Below are 13,216 nucleotides of genomic sequence, written 5' to 3'. Positions count from 1 at the left end.
ATGCAAATTTCTTGAAAGCGAGACTATTTTTGCTCTTTCTTTGTATTTCTGGATTTAGCAGTGCCTGTCATATAGTAAACATTTAATAAATGCTTATAAGCTGACATGAACAGTTTGTAATCTATACCACCAGAAGGAGTAAGCAAGGGTATACTGGTAAATGTCCAAAGATCAGCTCTTAAAAATATGTACTGGGTTGACCTTTTAAGTGAAAGTGCATTTTTTCCCAACACTTTCTTAAGTCTACTCTAGCCAATCAACAAAACAATAAATCAAGGCCTGGATTTTATAGCATTTGCTGATTTCTGAAGTGTAAATGTTTATGGAAATTGGTCCTCATGAGCCAGTAAGAGCTGGCTCCAGCATATCCTGGGGTGAGTAACCATATTGATGAGACAATAGAGACAAGATCTTGTGTCGTGTGAAACTAGAATAGTTTTATATTATTAAAAGTTCTGTTAAATGTTCAATTCAATTCAACAAACATCAGTAAGTATCTTCTCTGTGCCAGATCCTGAGGATATAAAGACAAAATATGAAACTATCTTCCTCTCAAGGTACTTATATTCTACTCCAATACCACTGATTAGTCATTAGAAGCTCACCCAACATACCAGGGAGGCGTCAAAACAAAATTCTCAAAGGAGAAAAGCATGCATGAGTGCTAAGATATTCCATTAACAACTAATTCAGGGAAATAAGTCTCAAAAGCCAAAATATCTAAGTACTATGGAGAGAAAAAAATGAGATACTTACGTTCCATATAATGGTTCATCAATCGATCTGAAATTTAAAAGGGGCGGGGAGGAGAAAATGAGACCGAATCATACCATCATCCATACAGGGAAGGAATAAAAAGGTCAATATCAAAACATTCCTTATTAAAATGCTCAGGCCCTTCTGCTTCCACACAGCTCTCCACAATTCTATACAAACAACAACAATAAAATCCTCATGGTAATACATAACGGCATTATGGTAATGAGTGAGAGTAATTGGTTTAGGGCACTTAGACCAGATCAAACATGGTATTCATGGAACAGGCTAATGAACTCAGGATTTCTCTCTTTTAAGTGTTTCTAAGTATGCTGCATAATTATGAACCAAGATCTCTACTGTAAGCACCAGAGAAACAGTCAGCAGGATACACAAGAAAACCCCACAAAGGCCAGACATAACTGAAAATGACTGAACAATAACAAATTTTATATAGCTGTGCGTGTTTTTCATATATGTGCATACATATATATAACTACCTTATATATCTCCAAAACCTGTATTGATTTCTCCCTTCTCTAACTCCTGTGATGATTGTGATTGCCATACAATCAAAACCAATTGGATCCTGCCCTGCCTATTACTTAACTTGAACCAAACAATTTAACTTTTTAAAAATCAAGCTATTCTAAGTGTGTTAGAATTAGAGTTCACATCCTAACCCCACTGTCTAATACCTATATGATCTTAAGCAGGCTCCTTCCCCTTTGTTGACTTCAGTTTTCTTCTCTGTAATATTAGATCAGACAGTTTTTGATCTATGATCCTATAATTTTATATCTACCCGCTCTTTGGATCTCATCTTCCCTATCCTTAAAATAAAGGAATGGGGAGGGAGAGATGGCTTCTGCTTTAGATTATAATACTATAAATTGAAACATGATTGTTAGCAGAAATAGCCTGTGAAGGATCCTGAATAGGTAACACAGTAAATAAAGCAGGCTTGGAGTCAAGAAATTTCATCTTCCAGAATTCAAATTTGGCCTCAAACACTTTCTAGCTGTATGAGCCTGGGCAAGTCACTTTACCCTATTCGGCTCAGTTTCCTCATCTGTAAAATGAAATGTAAAATGTAAAAAAAGAAAAAGGCAAACCATTCTTCTGTCTTTGTGAAGAAAACCCCACAAAGATCCAGACATAACTGAAAATGACTGAACAATAACAAATTTTATATATCTGTGCGTGTTTTTCATATATGTGCATATATATATATGCATATGAAGTTGTAGAATTCTTTATCTTAAGTTTGTGTTTATTTGTAAATCTAAACTGCTTTCTTTTTGCATTCCACACTTGGAATTGTTAGCAGATAAAAAGAGAGTCTGAAAGCCAATAACATCAGAAGAACTATATAAATAAATCTTTACTGCATAAAGAATGTCGTAAAAAAAAATCTAGGATTCTTATTTTCAAGGTGTTACTGACATAATATGATTTTGTGTTCCCTTGATTTTAGGGAGGTTTCTGTTCTGGCAATAAGTCAGTGATTCTAGATCTTCTGCCTTAGGAAACTCCCACACCCAATCTGTCTGATTCTGTTCACTTCTTAGTCAGATAACTCCCACAGATCAAACTCCTGAGACAATAGTCTGACTGACAATCTGGTCAATGATAACCAAATTCCTTCCTACCTATGAGCCATAGAATTAGCATATTGATGCTAAAAAGCTGGATAAATATGTCTCCCTGCTTCTGTTTCCTGGCGAATTCCCTTACAATTCAAGCCCACTTCGCCCCTTGAGTAGGAGATGCAAATTCTTTTGAGATTCATGACACTAGTCTGGAATCCCAAACTTTTGGAGACCCCCTTCCCAACCTCAACATTTTTACCTGGTCATGAATAACAATGTACCTCTCATTTAGTTTTTGATTATTTTTAACTTAAATTCTTCAGAAAGTCACAAATATCCAATTGCATGAGAATATTGTTGTTTGATTTTTAAGAAATCTAACAGTCATGTGAAAAACGTTCCATATTACTAACAATAAGAAAAATGTAAAATGAAAGTAATTCTAAGGTCTACATCACCTCCATCATATTGGGGGGGAAAGAAAGAAAAATAACTAATGTTGTAATGTTTATAGAAAAAAACAGGCATACTAGTACATGATTGGTGGAGCTGTTGAAACAGTCCATTTGGAACTGAAAACAAAAAATTATTAAACTGTGTATATCCTTTGACCCATTGATACTTGGCTGATAGCAAAAAGGGATTTTTTTTATAAAAGGAAAACTTCCTAAACATACATAAATATTTATAATAACCATTTTGTGATGGCAAGGAACTGAAAACTAAAGAGCCTATCATCAATTGAGCAATAGCTGAGCAAACTCTGGTATATGAATGTAATAAAATACTATTGTATTACAAAAAATGATGAAAGGGATGATTCTGTTTGTTGCTTATTTTTGAGACTAGCAATAGACTATAGCAACCATTCAACATCCCAGTTACACATACACACTCACACGTACTATCCCAAACAATAATGTGGATCTTAGAGACAATATCTGATTGGTTTAACCTGACTGTAGCTCAAGCATCCCAAGTTCAAGTAATCCACCAGCTTCAGCCTTCTCCCATAACAAGTGTTATAGACCTACTCCACCACATCCACTAAAAGACGATTTTATTTTTGGCCAATCAATTACTACCAACTCATCTCATCCACTCATCACATCTGCATCTTCCCTTCCCTTACCTATCCTGTATGTTTCCTGTATGTGCTAATCATGATCCTGTCCTATAGCAAAGTGTCAGAGAGCTGGAAGCATCTAATTGAAGGAAAGGGGAGGAGGAGAGAACATGTTCCTGGTCATGGGAAGTACCTTTGGGGTCATCGGGAATGACTATTGGGGGGGCGATGTCTGGAAGCTCTTCCTCTCCGGGCTGTAAACCTGTGGCTCTGAGATGATTGATGTCAAGGAGGTCTGGCATATCGATGGAAACATCTGCAAAAGGAGAAGTGCCATTCATTTAGGGCTTTCCCCAAAGTCTTCATGCACTCCTAGTGCCACGTGAACAACCTTAATTCAGCATGCATATTAACCAGTTGTAGCTTATAGGCTTAAATATTCAAAGCTAGAAGAGACCTTAGAGCTCAGTCTTTTCCTGACCCACCACCAATATTTAACAAAACCTAAGGAACATAAAGTTAATTCAGGAACCCACAGCTAGAAAGTTTCTGGGGCAGGGCTCATGCTCATGGCCTCCCCACCACCTCCAAGGGGCTTATCTTTTACATGTGGTATCTTGCAAATAGGAATCCAGTTTTCAAAGTTCTCAAATCAATTGTTATTGCTGGAGTTAACACAAACATATCAATTTTCCAGACCACCGCTATTTGTTTTTTGACTTTTTTTCTCCAAGGAAGGGAGGCGGGAGAGCATAGAATCATAGATATAGCATTAAAATGGAACTTTGGAGTCATCTATTCCAATCCTTTCCTTTTGTTTTTTTTTTTTTATTTTTTTATTTTTCATTTTAAAAATGAGAAAATCAGGGTTCAGAGAAGATCCATGATTCCTTTTGCTTGTGAGTTTAACTAAATAACCATGAGGTCCCTTCCAAGTCTCAAATTCTGAGATTTAATAATTACACCAGGAGCACGTGGCAATGAGATTTCAACCTAGGGCCTTTTCTTCCATAGCCAGTACTCTTTTCACTGAACCATATTGTTCTCAATGGCTCTGTGATTTCATCAATGTGGGGAACTCCCAGTGCAGAAATACCTTCCACCAGACCAGTTCAGAGCAGCAATTAATCTCACAAAACCTATATCCTTAGAAAGGGCCTTAGCTCCCTCAATGACTTGCCCAGTCACCCATTTAGTATGTGTCTAAGGAAGAATGCAAATGGTCCTTTATCCACCTATGACCCACTGCTTCTCACTATTTAACCTATTAAGTTATAGATGAAAAATACTTGACTTTAAATTTTAGAGCAACACTGAACTTTTAGGTAAGTAAAACCAAAACACAAATACCCTAGAGATGTGCCCTATCTCCACTCATGTCTTCCAAGTGTGGTATGGAATTAACCCTGGCACAGGACAAACAGGTGTCAAGAGTGGGTCTAGTGAGACCATTCGCTTCTGTTTCAAGGCAATTTGGAGACCAGCCCAAGCACCAGTCGCCAGAAGATCAGAGAGATTTCCAGAGAGATTCCCAGAGACCACCAAAAGGTGCTAACTTGCATTGAATGAATAATACCAGAAATAAAACCATAGACTCCTGAAATAAATATAAATGTGTCCTGCTTAATCTTGATTATTGGCTACAGAAGAAAAAAAGACACAAGGTGAAACCATGTTACATGGGGACATACATGGGAACAATCAGAGTAATTTGTATCTCATAGTAACTAGCCATGAGTTTAATGGTGTTCTGGTGGGGTTTGATTGGAATACAGAGTGATCGAAAGGAGCACAAAATGACATTGGCCAGGTCAAAGTTAGGTGGGGTACTGAAGACTGACATTTAAGCAAATGCCTAAAGCTCTTAATTCTTAGTACTAAGAGAAGCGAAGGCAGCTTTAAGGAAAAAAAAAACCCTATGGCAAATGTCTACAATGCCCACCAGTCCTGTGCTCGCTCGAAAATGAAGAAAAGGAAAATGAAAAAAAGACCTGGAATTGTTGCCTGACACATTCTGTGTGGATGTGATCTCATCCCTGCCAATACAGATCATAAACTCAAGAGGTCACAGAACTGACTCAGTAGAACCAGAAGTGGACATCTGGAAGGGACTTTGAAGGCATCTGAGCCCTTCTCCTTCAGTTTCCAGATGAAGAAACTGTGGCATAGAGAAGACAGATTACTTGTCCAGGGTTACACAGCTATAAAGCACCTGAGGCAAGATCTGAACCTAGGCCTTCTTAAAATTCTATGGAGCAGGGGAGGACGTGGACACACAGATAAACACGGAAGCCCAAGAACCACAGTGGAAACAAGGCTAATTTCCCTTTTGGTAAAAGTTAAGGACAGTGAAGAAGAAAGACCAGAAAATTTAGCTTCTGTTTCATATTGGGGCTTCCTTTTTTCTACTTCTCAGACAAATCATTCCACAAAACAGTTAATGGAGCCAAACACTTGCAGCAAATGTTTAACATTCATTTCATGTGCATGCCCAGATATACTCTCCTCTCCCCTTCCCCCTTCTCTCTCTCTTTATCTCTCTCTCTCTTTCTCTCTTTCTTCTTCTCTTTCTCTCTTTCTCTTTCTCTCTCTCTCTCGCTCTCTTTTTCTCTCTCTCTTTCTCTCTCCTTTCTTTCTCTCTCTCTCCTTTCTTTCTCTCCTTCCCTTTTTTCTTCTCCTTCTTTTCTCCTTTTCTTCTTCTTGTCCTTCTTTTCTCCTCTTCCTCCTCCTCCTCCTCTTTCTTCTTCTTCTTTTTCTTTTCTCTCTCTCTCTCTCTCTTTCCCTCTCTTCCCCTTTTCCCTTCCTCTCTCCTTTCCTTTCTTCTTCTCCTTTTCTTCTTCTTGTCCTTCTTCTTTTCTCCTCCTCCTCCTCCTCCTTCTTCTTCTCTCTCTCTGTCTCCCTCTCTCTTTCCTTCCCCCTCCCTCCTTCCTTCCCTTCCTCCTTAAAAAGGGAAGAAGGAAAATATAACTTAAAGAATATATCTCCCACCCAAACTGCTCAGGCTCCTTCACATACCATGCTTCAAAACTAAAATTTCAAATAAAAGCGTGCAAAAAAGTACTTACCAAACTTTTTGGGAACCCAATCAAGACCAAACGTGAATTTCTTTATCTGCACTACCAAGTACTCAGGGAATGAGGCAAAGCGGGACGTTCTGGGAAACACAAATGAATTAAATCAGTGACATAAAGCAACAAGAATCATGAGCAGCACAACCTTCTGAAGCTGCCATTACTTGTTGGGATCTATGACCAACAGAACCAGTGCTGACCTGAGCCATTTACGTCCATCCATGAGAAGGAAAAGGTGATACAGAGAGAAAGAGAGACAGAGAGAGAGACAGAGACAGAGACCAACACTATTATCTATCTGCCTCTGGCACAAGTCTCCAGGCTATGTCCTAATCAACCCAAAGATGATGTCCCCTAAGATTGATACTTTCAGATTTTTTTTTAAAAAGAGTATTAAATCAATTCACAAGCCTTTCTATGCACCTACTATGTGTTGGGCAATATTGGTAGGAAAGCGAAAAGTCAAAAGGAAAACTGTCCCTGCCCTCTATGAATGGACATTCTAGCTGTTCTAGCATTTATGTATCATCAGGTATTTTCAACATGTATTCTCAAGGTGAAAAGCAGGGTTGAGCAGCGGACAGAAAGCTATTCTTGGAATCAAGACAGCCTCATGCTGACCCTGAACATATCTAGTCCCAATCCAGTCCCCACATCTACTTTATATAACACATCTACTTTACTTAGATCTATTTTTATTTATAAAATATTTATTATTTTATAATAAAATTGTTATTAAATAAAATCATTCATTCTTAATTTAAATAATTTAAAATTTTAAAGATGATTATAGGACAAATGTATTACATTATAAATCATAATATATAGATAATAAATAATATAAATTATACATTAAACTATATGGATTATAATTAATTCAAATAAATTATACATTACAAATGTATTATAATCATTAATTTTTTTGTTCAATTTAATTGGTAATCAGATTAATCAAAATAAAATTAATTAGATTAATTAAAATAAAATTAAGAGGTAGAAGGTATTAATATTATTTAAATTGCTTTTCTTATTTTGTTACTTATGAAATAAATTTATTATATTTTTGGAAATGTTTTTTAAAAAAATGTCTACTTTATATTGTTCACACTTTTTTAAATTTCAAAGTTTAAATAACACTTCTCTGAGAGCAATCCTGTGATAAGTGTCTGTAGATGTTGTCCCCATATCAGAAATAAAGAAACTGAAATGCAAAGAGATGACTCAGTCAAGTATCCCAAGTTCCTAGTTTCCTACATCTGACTTGAAAAGATCTGATTTTGAACACTTTTTGATTAGCATCTCTAATAGTATCTACACAGTAAACCTTAACTTGGCTGGCTGTATATGTTATTGTTCAGTCATTTCAGTCATGTCCCATTCTTCATGATCCCATTTCAGAGTTTTCTTAACAAAGATATTGGAGTGCTTTGCCATTTCCTTCTCCAGCTCATTTTACAGATGAGGAAACTGAGGCAAATAGGGTTAAGTGACTTGCTCAGGATCACACAGCCAGTAAGGGTCTGAAGCCAGATTTGAACTCACAAAGCTGAGTGTCATTAACCTTGACCACCTACCTTATGTTCTCTATGGGAATTACAAAGGGTTTCTTTCTTTTGAGCATACTGTTTGGCTTGCAGAAGGCTGAGTTCAGAATGAGATAATGAACAAATGGAAATCTAGTGCTTTTAGACATTGAGATAAATTCATCAAATCTCAGGATTGAAGCACTTGATTTGGTAAAGGGTTTCTATCAAAGGCTTGTTCCCATGTCACCCTGACTGTAGAAGGAATCCCAACCTGGTAAGGTCCGTGCTTACAGAACGCAAGATTCAGCAGATGCTAGCAAATGGAAGACTTTGGCTTTGGGCCCAATGATCAATGAACTAGGCGTGTGGTCCTAGGACTCAGCCACCCAAACGTGAAGATATTCCTCACTAGAGACAGGCTCACTAAGTAAAGAACATAAGTAGCACTGAGCCTCCCTAGGATGGCTCGCTTGAGGAGGAGGGAAGGATTTTCAATCTGCACACACGGATGGAACAAAAAAATTGTAATAAATTATTCACCTTTAACCCTCCTCTCCATGCCTGGTATAGTGTGCCATATAGAGTAGGAGCTTGGTAAACTGGTGCTGGACAAAGGCGTGAATGAATGAACAATGTGGATGAGTAAACTAATAGGCCATTGGCTTAAAAACACACAAACAGCATATCAACACTCCCAATTTTCTACCTCTATCTATTAAATTAATGGGTTTCAGTCCCTAAATATATGTATATATGCATAGATATATAAACACTTCCCATTTCTAAATTACAGAAACTGTCCTCTAAGATACATTTAAGATTTTTCTTTAAATGTATATGGAAGAAGGTCACATAGAAAAGAGAGTCTCTCCTCTTTATTGAATATGCTGTGAACTTCCATGGCTTCTAAGGTTAAAAAAAGGACAGCTTTCTCCTTCTCCTATTCCATCAATACGCCAAATATAGGATATAATTATAGGCTATTCTCTTTGACCAATTTCCTTCTCTAGTTTCCCCAACTGATGTTCACTACATTTCAAAAAAACTTCATAAAAATTTCCTGGTTCTCTGGGCCATTTTCTTTATAACAAAAGTGTGCTCAAATTTATCATCAATAACTATTCAGTTACCTCTGAACTGTTATGGATTTGAAAAACGTTCTTTATGCTTAGGGGAGATTATAATTCCTTTTCAAGCAATTTACGAGGTAACAGGCTTGTGCCTCTAAACCAAGATTTCTTAACCTCTTTTGTTTGTGTGAACAAACTGGCTTGGTCAGCTTAGTAAAGCCTATATGCTTTTCAAATAATGTTTTTAAGTAATTGAAGGGTGTGCCAAATTTCACTTAGAGATTAGTGAAAATGGGATATGTTTTTCCCTATCAGGTTCACCACTCTACCCCCCTACACACACACACACACACACACACACACACACACACACACACACACACACATACACACACACACATCCCCTACACTTACTTCACACCAGCAGATTTTGCTTGTAGGGCACTGCTCCAGAAATCTTCCACATTATCTGGTTCAGAGAAGGCTTGAAGGCAGGCGCTAAAAGGTATCCTGGCCCGGACCAGTTCTGGGAGTGGTCTCCTGCATGTCTCTGCTTCTCTCCTTGTCAACTCATAGGCAATAAGCTCATCTGAGTGGGGAAGGAATGAGCAATCTTGGAAATGGCCATTATTTGTTTCCACAGGGAATGAGACCCTTCATTCAGACTCCTAATTACTTTTAGGATCATGAGGCAAAAGTGTATCGAGATTTGGGGGATTTTCCTGCCCAGATTAAGGGGGCAAATGCACTAAGTGGGACATAACAGATGCTATGGGACCATCAGATTTATCAGCTGATATGTTGCATTTGTCTGAGCTATTATTAATGAACTCCCCAACAGAGTTGTTAAAAATAAGTTTTGTACACAGCATGTTTTAAAAGTGTATATATGTTTTCTCCCTAAGAAATCACACATAATTAAGAATTATAAGCACTCAGGCTAAGCACTAATTTTTAATTTATCTTTCTATAATTAGGAGCCTTCCTGAAAAGCCTCCACATAGTAGATTTTAGAGTTTTCTCTTCCAAGGACACAAGTAAATGATCTCTGTTCTAGGTGTGTGTGTGTGTGTGTGTGTGTGTGTGTGTGTGTGTGTGTGTGTGTGAACACCTGGGCTGGTCTTTATGTCTGTCTTACCCTTGTTGGTTGCCGCCTCCATGGCCACTGGCAATTGCATCAAATAGTCGACCCTCTCAGTATAGCGGACTTTCCTGGACTGACAGCACTGAATCCGTTCTTCCACCACAAACCGGAAAACGTCGCTTGGATTTTCAGAGCCAATTCGGTTCCTCTGGGGGTTGGATTAGATCAAGTTCATGCATTCAGATATCAGCAGACTAATAATAGAGGCAACGGTAGCACAGGGGATAGAAAGCTGAGCTCGGAGTCAGGATAAACTAAGCTCAAATTCATAATCTGGCCTCTTTCTACCTTTACAATCTTTTTATATCTCACTCCCCTCCACAGAATTCTACAGTACTGGGACACTGATCTCCTTGCTGTTCCTCAAACAAGATACTCCATCTGCTGATTCCAGTCATTTTCACTGCCTATACGCCTTGCCCAAAATTTTCTTCCTGCTCACCTTTCAGACTTCTGGCTTTCCTGACTTCCTTGAATTAATAACAAAGAAGAAGAAAAAGGAAAAAGGAAGAAGAAAGAAAGAAAGAAAGAAAGAAAGAAAGAAAGAAAGAAAGAAAGAAAGAAAGAAAGAAAGAAAGAAAGAAAGAAAGAAAGAAAGAAAGAAAGAAAGAAAGAAAGAAAGAAAGAAAAAGAGGAGGAGGAGGAGGAGGAAAAGGAGGAGGAGGAGGACGAGGAAGAGGACGAGGAGGAGGAAGAGGAGGAGGAGGGAGGAGGAGGAGGAGGAAGAGGAAGTGGAGGGGGAAGAGAAGGAAGTGGAGGGGGAGGAAGAAGAGGGGGAGGAAGAGGAGGAGGAGAAAATGTTAATGTTACTCTAAGATTATCTCAATTTACCCTGTATATGTCTTCTTTGTACAAAATTAATCTTGTTAATCTTACACACACACACACACACACACACACACACACACACACACACAAACACACACCATTAGATTACATATTCCTTGACGGCAATGACTGATTTTGCCTTTTCCTGTATCTCCAAAATCTAAGTATAGTGCCTGACACATAGTAGGTGTTTTTTCATTGATTCCTTATTATCCTATGGGGGGAAGAGAAGGAAAGTAGGAAGATCCTTAAATTGCAGATAGTCTAGTTGGAATAATGGAACACTTCTAATTCAATTCCATTTTTCTTTACTTTCAATTCAGCAAGTATTTAAGCACCTAATATGTGCTAGGCACAGTACTGAACACTAGGGAATACAAATACCAAAAATCAATATTCCATTTCCTTGGGGAATTTATATTCAATTGGGCCACAATATCAGATAACATAAATTAATATGAACAAATGGAAAAGAAGCAGATCAGAAAATCATAGCTAGTCAAATGGGAGAACTCAGGGAAGCTGGGAATTTTAAGTCAAGCTTCAAAAATTTGGGGATTGGGCAGCCAGAGTAGAATAGGCTGAGCATTCAATATGCAGAAATGTGGCAAAACTCAGCATCTTACTGTTTTTGGAATAAGAATATTAACCCTTAAATTGAAAAAAATTATAATTTAATTTTTTTTTAAAGAGAGAGAATGAATATTTACCTCCACTAGATTTACCAGGTGCAAGAAAAACTCCTGGGCATCCTGCTGTCTGTTGGAGGAGAATTCAGGGTGGCTCTTGCTGACAAAGGCCTTGAACATGCATGGCGAGATCCCATTCTGCTGAGGCTGATGAGTAAGAGTGTTTGCAGAGACAGACAAATGACATCAGGAAAACCTACAATCTCTGAATGAGACAAGTTATCAAGAAACAAGAAAGAATCTGCAGCTTCTGGTTTCTGACCTTCTCCTTCCTCAAACAGTTCCTGCTTTGGCAATTCCCATCACCCTGTCCCTCAGTGAGCTTGCCACCCTCAGCTTTGCTCCATTCAAAGCTTACTATTATTTTTCTTCATTTTTTAGTCTTATTTTACATATTTTATTCATTTTCTTGTCTTTTGTGTATATGTTTTCTTTTACAACATGACTAAAATAAAAATATGCTTTGGGTGATTACACATATATAACCTTCATCAAACTACTTTCCTTCTCAATGATGGGGGAGGGAGAAAGTGAAAAAAAATCAGATTTCAAAATTGTAAAAAAAAAATGATTAAAAATTGGCTTTATATACAATTGGGAAAAATACAATATTAAAAAAATTGGGGGGAGGGCAAGAATTGCTCCATTGATTGATCTAAGTTCCTCAATTGAAAATCATCACATACTTTCTGATGTTTATTTAACTTGTCCAGTGTCCATTTTTTTTCTGCTAAACTAGACTTAAATTAGCAAAAGGCAGGGACCTTGTTATACTTCATTCATTCATTCACACAACAAACCTATAAATGTGTCAAGGCACTGAGCCAAGCACTGGAGTTACTTACATACATGCACACATACTGTATATATATAGACACAGACACACATATAGACATACACACATGTATAGAGCATGTATATCTAGGTTGTACATGTGTGTCTGGACATATGTGTACATGTGCACCCAACTATACATGTGTATACATGTGTATGTATATGATTTCATGTATCCATACCCAGATATTACCAAGATTTTATTGTTAGATTTATTAACGTTTTTAAAGTTCACCAAACCTGTGAGATAGGAAACCACAGGCAGGTATTATCACCATCATTATCACAGAAAAAACTGAAGAACAGAGACTGTAAGTGACCAGGACAGAGTCATACATCTAGCATGTGCTGGGAAGCAGGACTTGATTGTCTTCCTGACTATAAATCTCACCATGAATACAAGACTCCAGTCTACCTTCCTGCCTTCTCTAATACAAAGGCAATAGGCAGAGATGAGGACTGTTCCCCTCTTTTGAATGGGGAAAAGACATGGACATAATTATCGCCCTTTTTATTCAAATGTGAAGTGTATGGCAAGATCATTTCTCCAAAAATGTGATATGGAAGTGTCTCTTACAGGGGGCTATCATTACCCTAAAATGGAAACAGAATTCAGCTATTCTGTAATATCCATTTATAA

The 13,216-nt window shown here is 37.6% G+C and overlaps 1 protein-coding gene across 1 annotated transcript in view; it reads right to left on the bottom strand.

Moving 5' to 3' along the window:
• The window catches only part of USP13 (ubiquitin specific peptidase 13), a 127,309-nt gene that overhangs the window by 18,354 nt on the left and 95,739 nt on the right, over positions 1 to 13,216 (bottom strand). The window contains exons 11-16 of the mRNA XM_051983213.1: positions 11,764 to 11,889; positions 10,220 to 10,373; positions 9,496 to 9,670; positions 6,480 to 6,568; positions 3,608 to 3,730; positions 757 to 783 (exon numbers count right to left, since the gene is read on the bottom strand). Of these exons, the coding sequence (XP_051839173.1) occupies positions 757 to 783; positions 3,608 to 3,730; positions 6,480 to 6,568; positions 9,496 to 9,670; positions 10,220 to 10,373; positions 11,764 to 11,889 (694 nt within the window). The remainder of the gene's footprint in view (positions 1 to 756; positions 784 to 3,607; positions 3,731 to 6,479; positions 6,569 to 9,495; positions 9,671 to 10,219; positions 10,374 to 11,763; positions 11,890 to 13,216) is intronic.

The sequence above is a fragment of the Antechinus flavipes genome, chromosome 3 (genome assembly GCF_016432865.1).
Source record: "Antechinus flavipes isolate AdamAnt ecotype Samford, QLD, Australia chromosome 3, AdamAnt_v2, whole genome shotgun sequence".
In the NCBI taxonomy this organism is placed as follows: Eukaryota; Metazoa; Chordata; class Mammalia; order Dasyuromorphia; family Dasyuridae; genus Antechinus; species Antechinus flavipes.
The sequence above is the reverse complement of the archived record's forward strand: the minus strand, read 5'-3'. Positions and strand labels throughout refer to the sequence as shown.